General features: G+C 35.2%; 2 protein-coding genes across 2 annotated transcripts; one reads left to right on the plus strand and one right to left on the minus strand.

Moving 5' to 3' along the window:
- The first annotated feature begins 1153 nt into the window (after window positions 1-1153).
- On the plus strand, window positions 1154-8234 carry GV1 (nuclear protein GV1). The gene is made up of 4 exons (XM_017614627.1): window positions 1154-1180; window positions 2294-2490; window positions 6743-7094; window positions 7498-8234. Exons 1-4 carry the CDS (start codon window positions 1154-1156, stop codon window positions 7864-7866), a joined length of 945 nt encoding a protein of 314 aa, XP_017470116.1. The 3' UTR covers window positions 7867-8234.
- An 11326-nt stretch (window positions 8235-19560) lies between these two features.
- Window positions 19561-20481, minus strand: Cpr62Ba (Cuticular protein 62Ba). The gene is made up of 2 exons (XM_017614628.1): window positions 20344-20481; window positions 19561-19843 (listed from the first exon to the last, which is right to left on the minus strand). Exons 1-2 carry the CDS (start codon window positions 20479-20481, stop codon window positions 19562-19564), a joined length of 420 nt encoding a protein of 139 aa, XP_017470117.1. The 3' UTR covers window position 19561.
- Between the last annotated feature and the right edge of the window lie 1997 nt (window positions 20482-22478).

The following is a 22478-nucleotide window of genomic DNA, read 5'->3' on the forward strand; positions in this document are numbered from 1 at the left end:
TTACCTTTACAAATAAAGACAAAATATATTTTACTTAAAATTTTTTTCCATTCGGTAAACTTACTGGTAAGAATAAATGATTTATGACAAATTACAACAAATTACGTTGAGTGTTCTTTATTAGCATAAGCAGATAAGTATAAATATAAATAAATGCATAAGCATACATGTATGTTTATAGCTGAGTTTTTTTTTAGTGATTCACAATTATTTATGGCATCAGAAAATCATAATTTATTGAATTGCGGCGCTACTCGTTCTAAAACTAAGACTGTATATGGGACGTTCCATGCCAAAACGGACGGGGCTAACACTTTATGTGTATGATTTGTTTCAAATTTTTAAGCTTGATGCATAAACATAAAAAATAAATAAATATGAAATATAAGCTTGATTAATACATTTTTAAAAATTATACAGCACAAAAACCAAAACAAAGAGATTTAATAGTTTTCAAAATATCTCGAGAACTGGGCGAAAAAAAAAATTGAAAAGAAAATCACACATACAAACATCAAAATTCTCTATGAAAAGAAATATTTTTAAGATTATTTTTCGTGAAAAATTTTTCACATACACATTTTTTGCTAAAAAAAATTGTTTTTGAAAATATGCCATCTCAGAACAAATTGAAAAAAATCACAATAGTAGCTCTGAGTTATGATTTTTTTTTACACCAAAGTTGACTAAAATGAGTACATTACAAATTTACAAATTTAAAAAATTTTTTTTACTCAACTTCGGTGTAAAAAAAAATGCATAACCCAAATTATTGTCGAGGTCACCCCATAATACTATGCCTAAATATTGCGCAACACTTAGAGCTACCATTGTGATTTTCTAAATTTTTTTTGAGATGACATATTCCCAAAAACTATTTTTTTTTATCAAAAAACGTAACGGATAAAAACGTGTATGTGAAAAAATCTTAAAAATATTTATTTTGTTAGGGAATTTTGATATGTGTATGTGTGATTTTTTTTCAAGTTTTTTCCTCGCCCCGTTGTCGAGATATGTGGAAAACTATTAAATCTATTTGGTTTGGTTTTTGTGCTGTAAAGTTATTAAAAATGTATTAATCTAGCTCAAATTCACATTTATTTATTATTTATGTTTAAGCATCACCCCTAAAAATGTTAAACAAATCAAACAAATGAAGTGTGAACCCCGGCCGTTTTGGGTATGGAACGTCCCATATACATAAATGTATCTAAACATTTTACGTTCGAATATACATATGTACATAGTTAAATACCTATGCACATCTATAATTAAATTTGTTTCTGCTTTCTAAATTAAATTCCTTCTAGGTATAGTAGTAAATAATTACACCTCACCAACTGTGACAGTTGGCAGCCGGCATTTAATGTCAAGTTCAGCGTGTCGTCTAGTGCTTATGTCCTTTAGCTTATATCATGACACAGTAGCTTGTTTTTGTTTTTTTTAATTCATGAACGTACAATCACATTTCGCATAGTGGAATCTTTACACACTATTGCTTTGTAAAAATTCAGTATTTTTAGCAATTAACGCTAGACTTTAAAAGGAATTTTTAATTGACAACCATTTCTGATTCTATGAGCGCAATAAATTGCATATTTTCTGTTTTGTGCCTACTTCTTCAAGATGCTTTTTTTATTAGTTGAGATTAATTAAGCTGAACAGCAGGAGCTTAGAAAAAGGTGTCAATTCCATAAATGCGCTGTGGAATGCGTTGCGGTTTTTTAAACGGTGTACTTACATTTCTATGCATACATATTCAACTTCATATATATATATATGTATTTGTAAATTAACAGAACGAGTGGCTGCCGTAAGAATGGTTGCATTTGAATTTTGTTAGTGAACACTTATTATTAGCGATTTCTTCGCATTTAGATATTTTCTTTTTTGTTCAGCTACTAACTAAGCAACTAGTAAATGACTGAGACTAGTAAGAAATTTTTTGAGAATTTATATACATTTTATGAAGAAGTATTCTATTCAATAATGAAGGAAAAACGCATTTAATAAAACTAGTTAACATTTATTCGTAATTATTCACTACTTGCACCACCTACTTTCTTCCCCCTTAGTGGTGTACCAATTTTTATAAAGCTGAAGGTCCCTCGAAGTGGATTATTATTTTTTATTTCCTTTACGTTGTTGGGTTTTCAGGAATTTTATCTCAATTCGATTATTATTTATGGTTTAATTTTATTAATATATATGTACACATTTTTGTACAAGTGTATACGTTAGAAATTTAGTAAGTTCATAGATTATTTAATGTGTCTTATTTATTTCTTTGTAGTTTTCACAAACCACATTCCCGCTAGTCATATGCTTCATTTCTCTTTCCTCGGCGATACGTGTATATTTCAATACAAATAAAGGACCCATTTTACCGTCAATACCAACCACTACAGTACGTCCTTTGCCACCATTTCGCGAACCGGCGCCGGTTTGGGAGGACCAAAGCAATGACATACCGAATCCGAATCCATACACGTAAGTAATGAAAATGAAAGACTTAAGACACGAACTTGATTAGGTGAATTGACACAAGCACTCTGACTGCTATAAAAGACATATGTATGTAACATGTTTTACCCTTCTACGAGATCCTTTCTCCCACTCTTTTTATATATATGTCTATTACACTGTGCAACAAAAAGTTTCGTCCCGGAAAATTTTAGCCAATAAAGATTCTATGTATATTTCTAGTAATTGTTTGAGCATGAGTTAAAAACGAAAAAATTATAAATGTATCGGACTACTTTTAATGTAGAAGTTTTTTTCAACGGATTATCTTCAGACTCAGATTTCGACCAAGCAAAATGCAGTGTATAGCATCCGGAAGTAGCTGAGCTGCAAAGCGTGCATTGGAAGGGACCAACTTCCCTTCGATCTTAAAGAAATGTCAATTCAAAGACGAACTTCTCGAAAAAAGTTAAATAAAAAAAAGGAAATGAAAAGCTACTAGTGAAATTTCTTTTAGAAATCAATAATCAATAATCACGATAGTCCAATTTCTATTCAAACCCACAAATGTCCAGTTTTTCTACGCAAAATTATAACTTCAGAAACCATCTCCATACATATGTGCTCCATCACAAGCGTCCAGATTTAAGAATAAAAACTAGTTCATTGGCATGCCATTTTTAAGAGCTTTTAAGGCATCAAAATATCGAATATGGTACAAGTAAGGGACATTAAAAGAAATACAGAACATTTGGAGCCCCGAATTTAATAAATAAAGTGACAGAATATTAGACAAAAAAAAAGGGCCGTCCCGTATAATATAGGACGGATGGTCACCGTAACTATATATCGTCACCCGAGTGGGAGATCGACCTATCCAGCCTAAAAAAGGGATTCTGATTGAAGATTAAAAAAAAAAAAAAAACTTTATAAAAAAATTGTTTTCAAATTTTTCGTTTGAGGTAATATATTTTAATAGAAAGTTTACTTTTTCGAGCCCCCCCATCGCCCCTCCTCTGTATCGGCAGCCAGTTCGAAAACGCCCTATCTCAGAAAAATTTTCAAAGACGACCTACTTCAGAACTTTATTGAAAAACACCCTATCTCACAATTTGGCTATCTCAGAATTTGGCTGAAGAACGCCCGAATTCGGTTCAAAAAAGCCCTATCTCAAACGAAAATACATTGAAAATGTGCTGAGATAAGGCATTTTTGAATTGGAAGCTGGGATAGGACGTTCTTCAACCAAATTCTGATGTAGGACGTTCTTGAAAAGTTTTCTGAGATGGGGTGTTTTCGAACTGGCTGCCGAGATAGGTCGACCTTCCACTCAGGTATCGATGCTATTAAACATAAAGTCTTTTCAAAGAGAAAGTGTCGCAAAGAAATTATCATCCACAAACATTCTGCTGGTGTTATAATACCTAAGAACTAAACTTTGCACACAATTTTATTCAACATTTGTTTGCTGCTGAGCTCCTTGGGGGTTTCCTGCATAAATTAGCTTTTCTAATCGAAATTTCGCAGTTGCTTCGCACACCAAAATATTTTTATTTACTTCTGAGCTTCGGATTTATTGCAGTTTTTTAGTTAGTAATCTGAACAATTTGCTATATTGGACACTTTGTGTTTTTCAAGTATCTGAATGTACGAGCGTATACTGTACAATGACCCATTTTAGCTCTTCTTCAGTCAAATACAAAAAAAAAAAAAAACAAACAAACAAAACTAAGGAAAAAAGGCCAAAAAACATCCTAAATGCTTGTCGTACAATTGTACCAAGGATGTCAATGAAGGTACAGCCAGTTGTTAACGCGTTTTGTTTTGTGCAATCCTCCTTTTGTACGGTATATGAATATCCAAACCTTAGGTAAATTTAAACCGTGCTGGCATCGTTTTTTGTTTTCATTGGAGTCTTTGTACATACATTTGTATTGCATCAGCCAATTTCAACATATATTGTACATAACAAGTTTAATAAATTATTGACCTTCGAAGTGCGAAGCTTTTAGAGTAAATTGGTATTTTAAATAAGATTTTTTTTTTTTATTGACCCATCGCTTTTTGTAAGGCTTTTTTTGTATTTTATGATTGAGTTTTTTATTACTTATATTTTTTTTTTGTTATTTATGGCCTTATAACAATCATTTTCAACAATTTTATTGAGCTGTGGTAATCTACGAAATAGCAGCTATAACTTCTGTCAAATGTAAATAATTGTTGTCTTCCCCAACACTTTTCATAAGAAATGGCCTCAAGCTCATTTAAATTGTTGAATGGAATTTTTTATGTTAAAATCTTGTTTAAAATATATTTTGTTTTTTACCTTTCAATGCATAAATTAATCGTTTATTTAGTTTGGAAAACTCTTTCCCGCTCTTGCACAACGCTTTTAATTTTTTTTAAGTGAGACTTTTTTATGCGGTTCTCCCCATCGCATAAACAAAATTTTTCTTCAAAAGGTGGTGTTAAATAACCCTGTGTAGCTATCTGCCTGCTCCTCAAATCTTAACCGAATTAGGTTATTCTTTTTGTGGCAGCAATTTAAATACCTACATACATATATATTACAACAACTAGTGGCATGTAAAGTGAAACCTACAACTTATGGTTCCATATGGCGTCCTCTGAAAGTGCAAAAACTTAAATTAGCCTCTCGAAAAAATATTTTTCTTTTTTTTCAAACATATTGTTTTATATTTAGTAACTTAAAATTATTTAAAAAGAAAAAAACAGAAAAAGAATTAAAACTGGCTCAAAGGTAAAAAAAGTTTTTAACATATATTCGTGTTGAAAATATACCATATATTTTTTTAAGTTCATAATATATGCTTCTTCTTTTTGACCTAAAACAGCACACAAAGAATAAATAAAATAAATAATAAATAGTTTAATAAAATTTTAAAATAAACTTTTTTGGTCTTGGGTCCATGGAAATGGATGTCATGACGCAAGAACCGCAAAAATATATTTTTAAAGTTTTTTGTTTTAAATGTTGATTTTTTTACAAAAGAGTTTATCTGCTATGCTTAGGGGAAGAAAACAAAAGAGGTCGATCTGGCGGTGACGTGGATAAGACAAAGTAACTCCTGGCAACACACAAATAGCCTTCGCATATTGGGATAAACATAAATGGCAGTCAAAACTTTGAAGTTGCGAAAGACTTTACCTACCTATTAACCAGCCAAAAATATTATCAACCTGGAGATTAAATTAGCGGAGAACATGAGCGAAGAAATATGAGCAGCATTTTTCTGTTAATTAATAATTTATTTTAAAGCTGACATATGTAGTGCATATAGATGATGTAAAGAGTATCTAAGTATGTATATTTAGTATACAAATATTCCACTTCCACCCTCTGGCTACCCGATTGCATCTGAGAAGCTATTAAATGTGAAAGTTCGATGTTTTTTATTGACATAAATAATTGATTTTTAAAGAATTCAAGTTTACTTGTTTCTTGTCTAAGCTTTTTAGCTGACAAAAAACATTATTTACTTTGCATATAAATATATGTATGTTTGAAAAGTCAAGTTACGCGGGTGCTTCACTGCGCCTTAAAAACATTTTTGTAAGATTTCATCTATTTTGTCAATTTAATTAAATACAGGTGGCGACCCTCCTCAAAAGTAATTTCGGAAGTAACATTTTCTAAATCTCTCAGTTTGATGTCCATATTGCCATATTTAATTTATCTTATCAATTAAAATGAATTAACATTTTCAAATATGTGGCAACCTCCACAAAAATATTTTCGGCTAAAAGCCTTCTTAAACTATATCTTTTGTCAGTCATATTGCAATATTTAATTTATCTTATCAATTTACTTAAACTGCAATTTTGAAACAAGTGGCAACTCTTTAATTTCTTTCTATATTTTAAGTTGAACCTCTACCAGTACATCGGTGAAAAGTGCATTCAATTTCAAGGCTAAGTTTTAGACATACAAAAATTCTAAAAATTGTCGATTTTGCTTCTATTCCTCTATTAAAGACTACCAACATTAATGTTTCTTTAATATCAATAATGTACAGACATCGGTCTCTTACAATTTTATTATATGTACGTAGATTCATTTCCTTTGTTTAGTCCCCTATTCACATTGAACGTTGACAATTAAACGGAACCAAATAATCTAATACTTTAGTGAACGATTGAAAATAGTAAAAAAAACATTAAATTCGTTAACTTATAATTATTATTAGCTACAATAAATTTTTATTAACCTTTAAAGTGCAAATACATTTATTAACTTTGTTGAAACTTTTTTTTTCAGCTATATTTTACCACCACCATCTCGTCCACGAACAACTGGCAATAACTTTGCCAACTCAGGGCAAAGGCCATTGCACTACTACGGTAACCTTTTACTGCCCTCCAATGTGAATGCATTCTACCAAGAGGTCAATACGAATGTAGGAGGAGGGAGCTTGGCAGCGAAATATATACCCAATGTGGGCATTAGGTACACTGCGGTGGTGGCGCCAACAAGCAACAACAATCAATTTAATCGCAACAACGGTGGCAATAACTACTTTAGCGTCGACAACAAATTACATGGCAAATATAATGAAAAGACGAAAAAGTACAAAGTATACGAGAAGGTGAAATACGTGCCACAAAACTATGTAAGAATATATTATTATAAGTAAATAGAGTTAGTCTTAATTACAAAGTATTTGGTTTTGTTTTTATGTGGAATAAAAATTACAAGGGCATTTTTTGGCAAATGAACAAAAGTACTTATATGTCTCTTAGCAATTAACCTGCTGATATAGGATATTGAACGTAGCTCGTGCTAAGTTTGATTAGTTAAAAAAAAAAATATTATTCCGTCAAGGCAAAGTTACTATTTAAGTAGTTAAGAATTTTGCTCACAAATCCAATAATATCATATCTACGCAAAATTTGTGTAGGCCTCAAAATTTGCGGATACATTCGCATTTTCCACCGCTCATTTGTAGTTTTATTGCATTTCATAGTGATTACAACCATCCTCACATCTCCGCATTTCACACCTTCTCATTACAGCATCCACTCTTTGCATTGGCACCACCCATCGATAAACCTTACAAATCCGTATTTAATCAAGAGCAGTTCATACGCACCCAACAGCTGCCCCACATTGAGGCACCCACTGCTTTCCGACCGTTCGACAAAAAATCTACAGAAGCCGGAAAATGGTTTGATACACCAGCAACAACTCCCAAAATGCCACCAACCACTACCTTAACTGTCAGCTCAACCGTCGGGCAATCGAAGTTGGCGCACGAGAAGGATGAAGTGTTGACCAAAAGTCAGTCGCTCCTAACCAAGTCGATATTGAAGCTACCGCACGCCTTCTCCACCGCTGCAGTTGGCCCCGCAGCTAACGCGATTAGTAGTGGGAAGAGCAGGTGAATGTTTAGCTGGCACCTGACATCTCAGCTGCTAAATAGGAGTTACTTGCGCTTTGTTGTCAGCAGCACGAATAGAAAATAATATGCTTGAGAGCCGCTTATACCAGAAGGAAATGTAGCTCAAATCAAAAGCTGCTTGACACCAAAATTGATTGTTTGCTGTTATAATGCACCCATACATTAGATAAGATTGCTTTATTTGTAAATTCAACAACTTTCCGCAATTGTAGTACTCAGTGAAATAAATTTAATTAGTAACTGTTTAAATGTCCCTTAAGGGCGACCAAAATTATTTGTACATTGTAGGTGCTTTGCCATAAATCGAAAAACAAACTTAAACTTTTTAAAATAAAAGAAAGTTTATATACATACATACATTCATAAATGAATGTATCTATGTATGTTTATATATGTTTCAATGTAAGAAAACAGTATATTGTCATATGTACATACATCTCTATAAACCAACTGTAATCGCAGTTCTAAAGTGTAGAAGAAAATTAATTATTTTAAATAGAAACGATGTAAACACAAGTGTATGTAAATAAATAGTATGTAATAAATGAATAACAGAAAAATCGAACTACATCTAAAGCCATTTATTTCCGCATCATAGTCGCCAAGCTAACAAAAAATGGAATTTGGAATTATGCAACTAGTGTCAGTAATAAAAAGGACAGGCCTTAAAAGTCACATGGACACTAAAAAAAAGGGAAACGTATTGATAAAACACTGAGTGTGGCGAGGCGGAAATAGCTGGCGACAGAGATCTATGTACTTGTGTCTTCTTGTGTCTTTTCAATGCCACAGATAGTACGCCACCATTACTTTTGTTGAAGAGTATTTATAATCTCGAGTTCCCTGAGACTGAATGCTGGTTTAACACCAGCACTGAACACGGGCTCCCACATTGTCGAATTTCCACAGAGGGCTCCAAAACTCACTCCGGATCAGTATCTGGCATTTTTATCCAAGCTAATGGTAATTTGGTACAATCAATCCTCAAGGCCATGGGCTACGTGGTGGAAAATAGAGGAGGGGAAGGAGTATACGTACCTGCAGTGATAGCCAAGCTGCACTTAAGGCGTTGATCAGACCTCTAACTAATTCCAAACTAGCTCGGAAATGCAAGTATCGACTAAATAATGTTAGTGAACATAGCGTGCTTGCTTTACTCTGGGTTCCAGGTCACTCGGGAGAACATGGTAATGAGACATCTCTTCATTTGGCCAAAGTTGGCTCAGACTAGGCATTTATTGGTCCGCAACCAGTTATTGCACTCCTTGCTTCGGCTATCAAAGCAACCTTCAGAAAATGGGTGAATACTTCGCCCAGAAATGACTGGGAGGCGTTGAGGGGCTGCAGGTAGGCAAAAGTCATGTCATTCAACCGTACTCCACTTGCCCGTCGAGCCTTGAAAAGGATGAGACGGTGAAACACTTTTTGTGCTTCCCCGTCTTTGCAAGAACTAGGTATGAAGCATTTGGCCGCAATGTTTTGAGAGACGAACACTTGAGCTTTTTGACTGCAAACCTGTTTGGGTTTTTTTCGTAAATTGTGCAGATTTATAATAGGTTAAAGGGTAAGGTTCTGTTTTCTGCATGCGTTGTTTTGTGCCTGGTTCCGATGAAAAAAAATAAAATAAACAGGAATTTTTTTGCTTGGCTAGTTTCCATGAAAACTACTCACCTAGATGTCAGTCCAAATCTTAATTGCCTCTCAAATGCAGCTTCCCCTTAATTGTCGAAGCAGTGACCCCCAGAAATTTCTTTGTGCATCGAGTTGTCGTAGTGGGGGCGATAAAACGCATATGCGCAGATAAGTCCACCTGACACACTTTCCGTTTCCTCAACTCGAGAGAATAGGAAACGCAAGGGAGGCTACATGCTTTAAACCGTTCCCAGCGTGCGCGTAGCCAGAATGGAATTTAGGGGGGCTCGACACTATTATCGTAAAGGGATGAATTTATTGTAGCATCGATGAAAATAATGTAATTATAATGTAATTATTTTTATACAATTTATTGAAGTTCACCAGCAGAAATGAAAAGACGACGATTAACACATGAAGCGCGCAAAATATCCTTACCAAGGTAAGTTGTGCAGTAAAACCCCATATAATACCTATTTGATGTATTTCAAGCAGTGTTGCCGCGCCGTCTCAAGAAAATGTATCCCTGACCAAGCCAAAAATGTATCCAAATATATCCAATTTTCTTTTTTAACATGTACATCTCACAATTTGTAAGAAAACCAAATATTTTCATGAAAAAGACATAATTTAACCCATCCTAAGGACTTGGAATACATGTGCATAAAATCAAACATTTGTAATTTCAATTTATAAAGTACATTTTTTGTGCATAAGTATTTTGCAAAGTAAATATAATAACTAGCAAGTACACTCTAAAAAGAGCATGTAAAACTTCTACTGAAAAGTATCTATTTTTCAACAAGAATCTGTATAAATATACGTATAAGATGTTCAGTATTTGATTTTGAACTTGAGATCTTTAAAATATATACATAAATACACATATATATAATGTTTAAAATTGAAAAAATTTTCAAACTACAAATACATTTCCTACTAATAATAAACATTACTTTATTTTAAACATTTTATGTGTAATTTTGCTCTTCCGACAAATTCGTTATGTAAAAGTAAACAGGCAATGATTAATTTTATTACACCGCATGCAAATTTGCACACATTAAAAGAGGAAACTGGTTACTTCTCTCAATATGCGCAAATAAACAAAATTTTTTTAGAGTGTATTTAAAGTCTTTTCAGTAAAATTCATAAAAGTTTCCTTAAATAAATCAAATTTAGTTTTTTAAACTACATTGAAATCTTCTTTCTTTTTAAATTAACAAATGAAAATATGTGATATGAAAGAGATTACTACAGAAAGAGTATAATTTACTTTATATATATCGTCGCTTAGAGTACAAAACTGCGTATCGTCATTCTGCAAAACCGCGTAACTGACATTTGCTGCCGAAAATTGGATTTGCTCACACAAGCTCTTGGCTCCATCCATATCCATTCGTCCTGAAATATACTAGCCAGAAATGCGATTGCTTTATAAAAAAGAGATCCATTTTGAAATATAAGTGTTTTTACTCTCTAGAAAATAACTTATGCAACGTCACATACGCGGTTTTGCATTATCTTGATACGCGGTTTTGCAATTTGTTGATACGCGGTTTTGTACTTTAAACCACGATATGTATATTAAGATCTTGCGTAAAGTATCCTTTTAAGCTAATTAAAGCAATTGCGCTTATACCTATTTTGGTGAGATCTCTTCATATGTTCATTGCATCGTTCACAAAAAATAAAATGCTTTAATTTCACGCTTAAGTAGCGATTCTTTATACGTTTAGAAAACGTAATGCTTTCTACCATCTTTAATGATAATCGATTTTTGAACGAAAAAAACTTTATAGGAAATATGTATATATTGGCCTATTTAAAAAAGTATCCACATTTATACTGACCGGAAAAAATTCGTCTAAAAATGTATCCAATTGGATCTATTTAGATCCAAACGGCATCCCTGATTTCAAGGCTGGTGTTGACAAAAGTCCAAATATCAAAATGTCTCAAAACGCGGTGTCTTGTTTAACGCGGTAACTGTAAATTCAGTACCGCACGACGCCAATTAGAAATGCCAAGTCCGTTTCCACCTGGTATTTCCATGACAGAGAAGGCTTTCCTCTACCTCTGTTGCCGGCACAACGAGCCGCGTTGCATATTATCGCTCGGTTTTTACGTTTTCTTTCACCATCTTCTGCCCATTTGTATGATATGACCAAGCCAGCGCATACGCTGTATTTTAATTCGCCGCATTAAGTCTACACCGTTGTAAAGCTCATACAGCTCATCGTTACCTTGAAGAAATAGGCGGGACCCACAAATGTTGTGGCTGTCCCTGTTTTAGCTTGGAATACCGCTTTTTCTTTACCATCATATCCCTTATGACCTGGCACACAGATTAAGAAGACACTATTATGGGTTGCTATATCATTGAGTGCTCGCATTTTGTAATGGTTTTTGATGAGAACAGGCCTTTATTCTGGCATATTGCCTGATTAATGAGACGACGGCGGTCTCAAGTATGACAGCTAGTTCCGTCTGGATTATCATTGCGTCTTAGCTTCAGAGACAAAATATGCGGCATCGTCGTCCAACAACACTCGTTCCTAAATACACGGTAAGGTGTTTTTGAACCATCAGTATACCATTTTTGTGAACCCTCATAAAGGCACGTGGGGTTTCTTCTCCAATCTTCACGAGTAGGAAATATTATTCTGTACGTCTTCACAAAGCTGAGGTTTGAATTTACTTTTCTTATGGAGCATGAGTGCTTGCGTTGCTGCTTCCTTTTCTATTGCCATATGTTTAGGCGCGAATGCTTACACCAAGCGTCTAAATGCATGCTATGAACTGCTGCATGTACAAAAATTTCTTTCAATAAATTTATGAAATTTTTGCGCATGCTCTTCTCAACTACCATGAATAAAACTTTAATATATTATAAGTTGATGATACTTCAAATATGCTCGGCCTAGTCTGATGCATCCTCCGGACAATGCTTCCGGAGTCTTCTGCGGACTCTGCATTACTTACAATCATGCAGGGGTGGTAATAGACGTTTTCCATAGGCCACAGTGCCTGCACACCATTTTTGTTCGAATAATTTTTTTGTATGTACATAAATACATATATGCAAACATAGTGCTCTCCCCTCTCACTGAGTTATTCACCATACCTGCAGTGGGTGTTGCTTTTATTGCCCCTGTTATAGTTAGACACGCAAGTCGCTGGATCCAGAGTCTCTGAATTTGGCTTTGTTGATCAAGAGCTCTTATAAGAGCCCAATGTGAATATTATCACCGGGAAACCTCCTGCTAAGCTCTGCCGTTGCTGCTTTTGAATGATACATATTTGCCTGTAAGCACTACATCATGTGTTCGTCATGAGTCCTACCACTTCCATTTATTTGGCCACCTCATCAGTATTGACACCTGCCACTTTTAGCAGGAGTGTGATCGGACCAAAGCGAAAATTGAGCCTTTCTTTGGTCGCCTCCAGACTCGCAGCTGCTGGGCACTGCCTTGCCCGCGGGCAAACCTCTTTTAAGCTTTCTATACATTTTTTTATAGGCGCATGCAGAGTAAAAGCTCTCTGCCCATCGCTGGTCTACTGACAAGACCGGGATAACTTTTAAGCCCCTCTCAACTCTCCTTAGGTTTTGCCAGGATCTTGAGACTGCTATTCTGCCCCTGCACAAAATGCAGTACATTCTAGACCTAGTAACGCCCTAAATTTTTGGCGCTGACACGCTAACTTCTGTGCCACCTCCGGTATCAAAACAGTGTGTGAGCGCAATTGTGCCTCTTCAGGGTAAAACTGTTAAGACTGAGTTCAGACACGGACTCTTTTGTTGCTCATTATCGGCAGCTTCTCTTTTGGTGTTGCGCGTCGCATTCACACAGATAATGCTCTTTTGTACACAATTTTTGTTGGCAGCTGTGAAACGCCCACTTGACTTACTCAGACGAACGAGAGCACAAGGCGTGTTTCGTGTGACATTTGTCGTTTGTGTATTCTTTGCGACACCCGGTATTGTAAGTGTTCCGGTGTTGCTGGCACCATTGATACCTCTCGGCGCCGCACTCCTTTACACACGTCTAGTATCTTCATGGTTTCGATGCCAATGTAGTTTGGAAAGTACCTCACTGCGACCTTGGAATGATGAATTTCTCATTCCTCTGTAGGCCACATTGCAGCATCTTCCTAGGGCGGCACAGTGGCTATGGTCGCTCCAACCCACTCTGGAGTCATGTTTTCCTTACAGATATCCTGCCTTGTAAACAAAAGCTAAGAAGGCGGATCCTTATCGGCCAGTAATTTGTCAAAGAGAACATTTTGGATGGAGTCCATCTGCTCCGTTATTAGCACCTTTTCAGGATACTCCCTCGCGAGCACTGCCATATTCAACCCTGCAACAACAATTAAACGATTCCAGATATTATGCTGGGAACGTATTCCAGATGGTATTGCTTTCTGTCTTGATTCCTTTAATCGATTACGAGGTATGCAAATTCGACTGCAATGCATTGCTCATCTTGAAGTCATGCCTTCTAGAAGCGGAAGGGGATGCGCTTTTTCGATTCCACATTCATTTCCGAAGTAATCGTGCCTTTTCTGGGCTTTTTCAGATTCTTGACTATATACATACATAGATACATACATATGTATATGTACATGAATGTACTCATTTTTGAATCGCACTGTAAATGTACTGTTTACGAACTACAAGACAACCGAAAAAATGTTCGCATGTCGCGCAGAGCTAAAAACAATCAACGTTAATAAGTATCTAGTAATTAAGGGGCATTACTATCGCTTTTTTGTCTGTGTCTATGCTTTCGGACAGATGTCATTGACCTTACTCTAAACTTCTGCTCACAAGATTTCACTTTTGGAAAAAATGGCTTCTATGCAGGTGCATTTATAATATTTTTAAACAGTTCCACTTACACATATATATGTAGGTAATTATAAGCTTTTGTATGGTATTTGCCTTTTAAAATTTTTGTGATGCTTGTTTCGTGTGTTCTAACTTATTTCAAGTGCGTTGGGAACATATAGATATGTATACACTAAATATGTATGCATATTTGTTAAACGATAAGTGCCTGCAAGTAAGTACATACGTGCTAATTATACCCTGCAGAAAAAAATTACCAATTGATAAAAAATAACCCACTTGTAGTAAGCTTTTTTGCGGAATTTCTATAAAATATATAACTTGTAGTTAGCTACAAAAAGCTTACTTGAAACTAGTTGACAAGTAATGCAGGAGTAATGAAGAAGATTGTTTTTTCTAAACGCGTTTCTATTTAAATATCCTGCACTTCGCAAATACTTTTTCGGATTGAGGACAAATAAAAGGAAGATCGAAATTTCATATTATCCTCTTGAAGTTATGTCTGACGGTGTGCGAATATGTGGCCACCTACAGCAGATTATGTAAACAAATATGAAATATGATAAAATAAATAAAGTAAATAAATAAAACAAAAATAAATAAAATAAAATAAATAAATAAAATTTTTTTTAATTTTCCTATTGATATTTCATGCCCAAAAGTAGTTAGTTACAAGCTAGTTACATCAAATGCAGAGGTAACCACCCTTGACTATTTCGCGGCCATCGCCATAGAAATATAGTTAGCTTTCGTCAAAGAAAATATACAGATAATAAGTGACTTATAGCTCCTTTCTAATCAACTTATAGTTAGATCCATTTCCTGCAGGGAAGTGTCTGCAAGCACATATGCGCCAATTATAGCATCAAAACACATACATATACATTCATACATATCTTAACTTTGCTGCAAGAGTGTCATAATCAGAAAATGAAAAAATTGTGTTAATTGTGCAGAAATGAAAACCTTATCCTCTTCTAAGTATGTTGTGAAAAAATTGCATTGCTGTATCGATAAACAATAGCTCATTAAAAGATGTGTCTTCATTTTTGCTATGGGAGCGAGTGTAAACTGTAAACGTTTCTCGTTTTTTCGAGTTTTTGATTTTTTGGATTATGACACTTTTGCAACAAATGTGCGATATGTATTACTTCAATATGTGCATATGTATTTATGTGTATGTATATCAATTGGGTGTGAACAAATAGGCAACAACCAACGGCTGCTTGTCAAGTTAATTATTTTTCCCGCGAACAGTTGGTTTGCTTAGCCACTCATTAACGCGGTGATTTAATGAAAAGTTAGCTAAACGGTTTGTTTTGCTCTTTAACCTTTTTTTAATTTTTTAATGATTGCTACCACGTTTTGTAGGTAAATCGATTTTAACGGTAAGATGTGATTTAAAATTAATTTGATAGCGATAAACGAACATGGCAGAGAGCAAAGCTTGGATCGCCTCTAGCAAAACAAAAGTAGACGGCGATATTTTATAATGTAGTGCCTGGACTTGCGTAGTATAGAAACTTGATTCGGAGACTTGTTTTGATGTTACCAAGATTTATATGCTTTATTAAGAAGTCTTTGTTCCTTGGAAAATCAGACAGAAGAGGAAGAGAATGTGGTAGTAAAATTTGCAATTGATAAAACTAATGCAATTACTTCTCCTAATTTATTTATTATGAATTGAATGAAGAATTGTATAAGCGAATAAAATATATAATTTTGGTTGAATATGTACTAAGGTCCAATCCAAATCCGTTTAACACAACTTCTTCTCTTTCAAGTCTTAGTAGATTTTGAGCTGCTAAATTGCTTCAATGCTAGCGTAGAAGGTCATTATGATTCACGCAGAAGGGGATCACTATGTCACGTGTGCAGTTCATTAAGGCTCAGGGCAGCGTGTTTTCTCCTTTTTATGGTAATTTATTCGTTACTTGCAGACTGTAACAACTCAAATATCTCTGGTCTGTGCCGATGCTGCCTCATGCCTCGTTACAGGTTCTTCTCTCTCAGTTGTATGTAGGAGAGCGATTTAGTGAGAGCTAGTTGTCCGCTAATCCTACAAAGCTAGTGTTGTGCTTTTTACTAGAAGGAGAAGGTTGGACGACCGTGTTCTCTATACCCATGAAGTGTTTTATTTAGTCACATTTCTTCCAAAGTGAAGTATTTAATTGTTATCATAGATAAAAAGCGAACGTTGAGCAAAGGACCTCCAGAGGCTTAACAGCGTTCTAAACAGGTCTTTGGTGGCGTGAGTCACCTAGAAAGCGTTCCAGTTGACATTCAGCCATAAGATAATACCATTTATCAGCTAAGTTGTTTAGCTGAGGGAGAGCGGGAGGCTAGGTTTAGAGTTGTGGTCGAGTTAGAGGAGTAGAGGTAGAGGAGGTTGGGATTACCGTTGTTGCGAGTGTTTATCAAGTCAACCACGCTCTTCATATGCCTGATATCGAGAGAGTGAGATATACGGGAACGCTGATGAAGCAGTAGCGCAAGATGTCACCCTTTTAGCATGCATCAATTGGGAGACTTCATTAGAAGAGTCATGCTCTAGCTGCCGTTGGTTGCTGTGTAATGAGCTGGAATTTATTCAGGGATGCATTCATGCAGAACCCCTATGTGGCTAGCAACCCGTTACTTATTACCAAATCAAAAACTACTCCGGGAGTGGAGTGGGAGCGATGCTTAAAGCACTGTGTGATAGTCAAGTTGGGTTAGCGTTGACCATGGCTAAGGTCAGTGACGTGAGGTTTGAGAATTGACTTAAGAACGAGCGAATCGATTTTAAACACAAGTGGTTGTGTTTTTTCGCTGCACTTGGTTTATGCCGGAAATGTATAAGTCGCTTAAACAAAGCATTTGTGGTATGTTTTAACAGACTCTCAATCAATAGCGAACTTGCCAAACTTCAAAGAACGATCGAAGTACATATGGTGTACAGGAGCTTACCCTACAACACATGGTGCTGCTCTGGATGCACTGATAAATCTATTGTTATTTAATACTTTTATCTGTGGCCATCTGTAGCCTTTAAAGAAATGGGTGCTGGATGTCACCGAGTAGATTTTTAGTCTCCAATGTTGTTTCAATGTCACTGGATATTAGACCACCATTTTCTTTGCTGCAGAGTTACTAAAATGTTCGGTTTCTTGCGGCTGAGTGCTGGCTTAACCAACAAATTTAGCCCGAATTTACATAATGTAAAATATTTACTGATGGTTCCAAAATTTACACAAGGTCAGAATCGAGTCTACTCGCATATCGAAGGGAAATGGGACAAGCTACACAGCTACAAGCTGGGGAAAACGTATGTAAAAGCGCATTGGACCTTATTAGTGTGATTTCTGGCCTGCAAAATCCACTGCTGACCAGTTTCTTACAATGAGCAAAATTTTGGAAAAGATTCTCGATAAGCAAGTGGAACACACCATTTATTCGTCTAGTTTAAATCCGTTTGCGTTAGCACGAATGGAAGCTTCATTCAAATCGCTAAGAGCCTCCATAACCCGTTCGAACACAAACCAGTTTTTACTTAAAACCTTCGTCAATCTAGCATTGGAAAGCGTACGATTTTGCTTACTCCACCTTAGGAAAAGGAGAAATAAGGACCTTTTCCTATGCTGGAGTTCATTGTTTACAGATGCACGAGGGCAACGCTCAATGAGGTAAAAATAAAGAAAAGTTACGGAAGATAATGGGGATAACGATAAAAGTAAAGATAAAGATGAATGAAAAAAGATTAAGATAAAGTAATTATAAAGAAAAATATATAGATAGAGATACAGATAGAGAAGTCACCACTCATATACTCCCCACACCTGAACTTGTCACCCCCTAATTTACTAACCACCTTCAAGCTCACTGCACCTAAATTCACCACATCTGAACTCACCACCAACTTACAGCACCTAAATCTACCACACCTAAATTCACCCCGCCCAAGCTCACTACATGACATGAGATCACACAATACGATATCACAAGACATGATATCAGATGACATGACATCACATCAAATGACATAACATGACATCGTATCACATCAAATCGCATTACATTTGGGGTATTCACAGTTTAATTTTAAAGTTAAAAGGTGGCAACTTTAACAAGATAACACACTCGAACTGTGAGCAACCGTCACACATGTGTTTCAAATTGTCAATAAAACGAATATAGTTAGATATATATTTAAAAATCTTTCAAATTGCGCCAACCTTATGTTTTTCTGCTTCAGTTTCCATTTTTTCTTAGCGCGAATAATTAGCTGATCAGAGATGCCAGTTTAACACAAAACAAAAACATGAAACAAAGTCGAGTAATTTTGCCCAAAAGTGTTATCTCTAATTAGTATGGGAACCAACAACAAACAAAGTTACCACATGGTAAAATGTTTTAAAGTTACCAGGTGGCAAATTTAACACAGTAGATAATATAGAACTGTGAGTACCCCAATTATATTACATAACATCACATCACATAACATATTCTTACGTCATTTCACCTCACATTATTTCAACACATATTTCTTCTAGCCTCAACTCAGCGCAAGTCAACCCACCTCACCTAACCTCAGCTCAGCGTTGCAAATCATAAATAAATATATTTGTAAAGTTTCAATTCAATTCAAGGTTGAATTTAAAGGTTTTGCTTTTATAGGGACGAAGGTATGGTGTATATGCAAAAAAAGATAATGATAAAGGTAAAGATAAGGACAAACGTGTGTATAAAGATGCAAATACAAATAAAGGAAAGAGATTAAGATAAATGTAATTGTAGAGGAAAGGGTAGAGATAGGGTTAGAGATATGAAAGAGATAGGAGAAGTAGCGACACAAGCAGAGCGATATAAAGACGGATGGACTAGTTTCTTTTGTTGTTGTATGATATACGATGTTTTGGAATAAAATATAATGTTAAGCCTATCACATTATATTAAATAGCCAGTCATTTTATTCACAAACTAGATGTGTAACGTACTTAAGTTGCACTTCTCAAGTGTGGCCCAATTTCAATTGTTTTTTTTAAATTTAGTACGGATTTTTTTAATTTAATTTTTGAGAAGAAAACAGTGTTGTTTAGATCTTTATTCATTCGACAATGGGAAAAAGGATCATATTACATATACATACATATGTATGTATGTATGTATGTAGATATTTCTACTTCACTAATCACATTTTGAAATGTTCCACTATTCAATTAATGAATGCCACTGGTTGCGCATGTTGTATGGGTTTGTTCGGCTGTTGTTGCTGTAAATGTAAACGCTGATGTGTGCTGCTGGCTGCTGTTCGGGTGCGTACAATAGCTCGAAATCCTCCACTTCCGTCCACGCTGTAATAAACGTTGCGCACAGAACCGTCTGGCTGCAACAACCCATATTCTCCTTTAACTGTTGTGCCTTGGCGCTCCTCCTGATGATGCAAATGCACCATTGATTCTGGATGGTCAACGAAGTAATGATAAGCGTACCTCAGCTGAAATGGCAAGTAAAAATTGAAATATTTGATTAAAAAGTTTCTTAAGTGGTTACATCACTAGATTCCCGAAGCTTTCTGCATTTAATAAATGCCATTATTTTACTTTTTATTTGTTATTGTTGTTTACTTTAGTTGTTGTTTTGAGGGTCAGTTTTTCAGGGCACGGTTAAATCTGTCTGTGGTTCAAACTAAGTTTAAACGCTCGATCTATGTGCTTTAAACTAAGATTAGCCAATCAAAAGCTAGTCAGCTTTTAAATATAAACGCAGTTTACGTGAATCTAAGTAAAATGCGACAATTTTTTTTCTGGCTCAGAAGTTCGCGCCTAACTTTTAATGTCGGGCTTTTCTTTTTCTTGACTTTTCAGGTCACATTCTGCGAGTGAAAAGGTCAGTAAGTTTTCTATGTTCAATAGTCCCAAAAATGTATGGGATGTATGTAAATACATATAAGTATTGGCAATGCTATGCAATCAATTTTATCTCGCTCATACTCACCTCATCATTGTTGTTTTGATTTTTGTAATCTGCATAAAACTCTGATAAAAGCGGATTCTGCTGCCGTTGGGCGGTTGAAGGTTGAGAAATGCTTGCAGACAATTCTAGATATATTATGCAGGCAATAAAGTCATACATTAATAGCTGGCGAGGCTTCATTGTCTGTGAAAAAATAATGAGCTAATTAATTTGACTGCTTAAATACATTCATATTAGATCAAGTACAAAAAAACAAGTCCTGCAATGCAACCAGACTTTTACCCAAATTTTTAGTATCTGATCCTCCGTAAATCTCCCCTCTCTACGATAATTCTAATAGACGTCGCATCGATCCCTTATATTTGCCATGGGAATAACACGTAAGAAAATGATTTATTCTCTTTTGAGTTCAATATAAATTGCTAGGATGAGTCATATAAGAATACATTGATTATACGCGATTTAAGTAATAAGCAAACTTAGATTCTTTAAATTCCTAATTTATGCTTTTTAAGGGATTTCATTTAGCTTGCCCTGTTCGGGTCACGCCTAGTAATTACAAAAAAAGCAGGAATTTAAGACTCTGAGTCTGCTTATTACTTAAATCGCGTTTCGATTAATCTCAGAGAGGAAATAATTTTCTTACGTGTTATTTAGCTGGAATAACACGATTGGTACATTTGCACATTTCGCAGCAACAAAGTGGTATTGTCTAGAAACTTTTACCGAGAATGAGTTCAGCTCAACAACAAGTTTCTAAACCACTCCTCTCTGTAACTGTGAAAATCTGTGAAATGTGCAAATCTGTACAAATGCACAAATCGTGTGATCCCTGCTTTAGTTATTCCTATAGGAAAAATAAACGATCGATGTCTATCTCTTAGAATTACTGTAGACCGGAAGATCCACGGAGGATCATTACTAAAGCACTAAGAGATTGACGCTTTTACAATATGCTAGTGTGTGGCCGAACTTCTCCTCCGATTGGTGCGTGCGCCTTGAAGTTGTCACACAGAGGCGAGGGACCTACAGAAATACACTGGGAGGTTCGCTATTGCCTGCCGAGGGGCGGCTGCTATTAGAAAAAACTTTATTTATCACATTTTTCGATGTTGGCCGGAAACTGGGCTTGAACCCAGGCCGTGTGGAATGGTAGGCCCTACCTTAAGCCAATATACCACAGCGGTGGCCTATGCATGAACATTAGAGTGGTAAAAAAAAAAAGTAAAATCCGAATTTAAATGCTCTCACCTCCTAGGATAATTCTATATCGAAAAAATATACCTATGATTTTTTATTTTGGAATAAGAGGTATATATGTTTTTTAACTTAACTATAGGAGGGTTGCCACCTGTTTAAAAAATAAAATTCAATTTGAGTTAGGGGAAACAGGTAAGAGCAGTATGTATGTAATACCATATGGGTGCCAAACGAAATGGTTTTAAGAAGGTAATAGTTTGAAAATATTTAGAACAAGGTTGCCACTTGCTTGAAATCTCGAATTAAGTTGACTTATACACAAACTATATGAGACGTCAAAATATGAATGTCGAACGAAAGTGTGTTAATAAATCTTTATTTTCAACGCTAAGACTATTTTGATGTGATGGAAAAGGGTTGCCACCTGTTGAAATAGTTAAACTAAAAGTATTAAATAAGCTAAATGAATTATTAGTTCGTAAGTATCAATCTAAGGTGGTTTCGAAAATCTTTACTTATTAATCATATTAAGTGGGGTTGCCACATGTTTAAAAAACCAAACTCAACTTAATTTATCACTTTGTTCAAATATGTATCGCAATGTTAGACAAAGGAGCCTTAACAAGAGTTTGGCTTGAAAATACTTTTCAAGAGGGCTCCCATCTGTTTGAAAAATTTAATTTAACTAACTAATGCAGAATTTATGTGAATTATACAAATACGGGAGTCAAGCGAAAGAATGTTAAGAACTATTTAGTCTGAAAGTTTGGAACGTTTGAGAAGGGCTGCCACGTGTTTAAATAGTTGCATTCAAATTATTCAATAAGTTCAACGAATTATTAAACGATGGGTATAAATCGAAATGGGTTTTAAAACTCAAATTCAAATTAGTTCATCTGCTATTGAAACGCACGTGTATCACAATGTCAGGCGAAAGAGATTTAAGAAGAATCAAG

Source organism: Rhagoletis zephyria, unplaced genomic scaffold, assembly GCF_001687245.7.
Source record: "Rhagoletis zephyria isolate East Lansing unplaced genomic scaffold, Rhagoletis_zephyria_1.1 Rzeph_scaffold_00871, whole genome shotgun sequence".
Taxonomy (NCBI): domain Eukaryota; kingdom Metazoa; phylum Arthropoda; class Insecta; order Diptera; family Tephritidae; genus Rhagoletis; species Rhagoletis zephyria.

What these genes read in the sequence shown, in the direction of transcription:
- GV1 (XM_017614627.1), top strand. Translation starts at nt 1,154, where the DNA reads ATGAAGTGTGAACCCCGGCCGTTTTGG. An exon ending in GTGAACCCCGGCCGTTTTGG is followed by an intron (nt 1,181 to 2,293) that starts GTATGGAACGTC and finishes ATTTCTTTGTAG; the next exon opens with TTTTCACAAACCACATTCCC. An exon ending in CCGAATCCGAATCCATACAC is followed by an intron (nt 2,491 to 6,742) that starts GTAAGTAATGAA and finishes TTTTTTTTTCAG; the next exon opens with CTATATTTTACCACCACCAT.
- Cpr62Ba (XM_017614628.1), bottom strand. Translation starts at nt 20,481, where the DNA reads ATGTATGACTTTATTGCCTGCATAATATATCTAGAATTGTCTGCAAGC. An exon ending in ATCAAAACAACAATGATGAG is followed by an intron (nt 19,844 to 20,343) that starts GTGAGTATGAGC and finishes TTGCCATTTCAG; the next exon opens with CTGAGGTACGCTTATCATTA.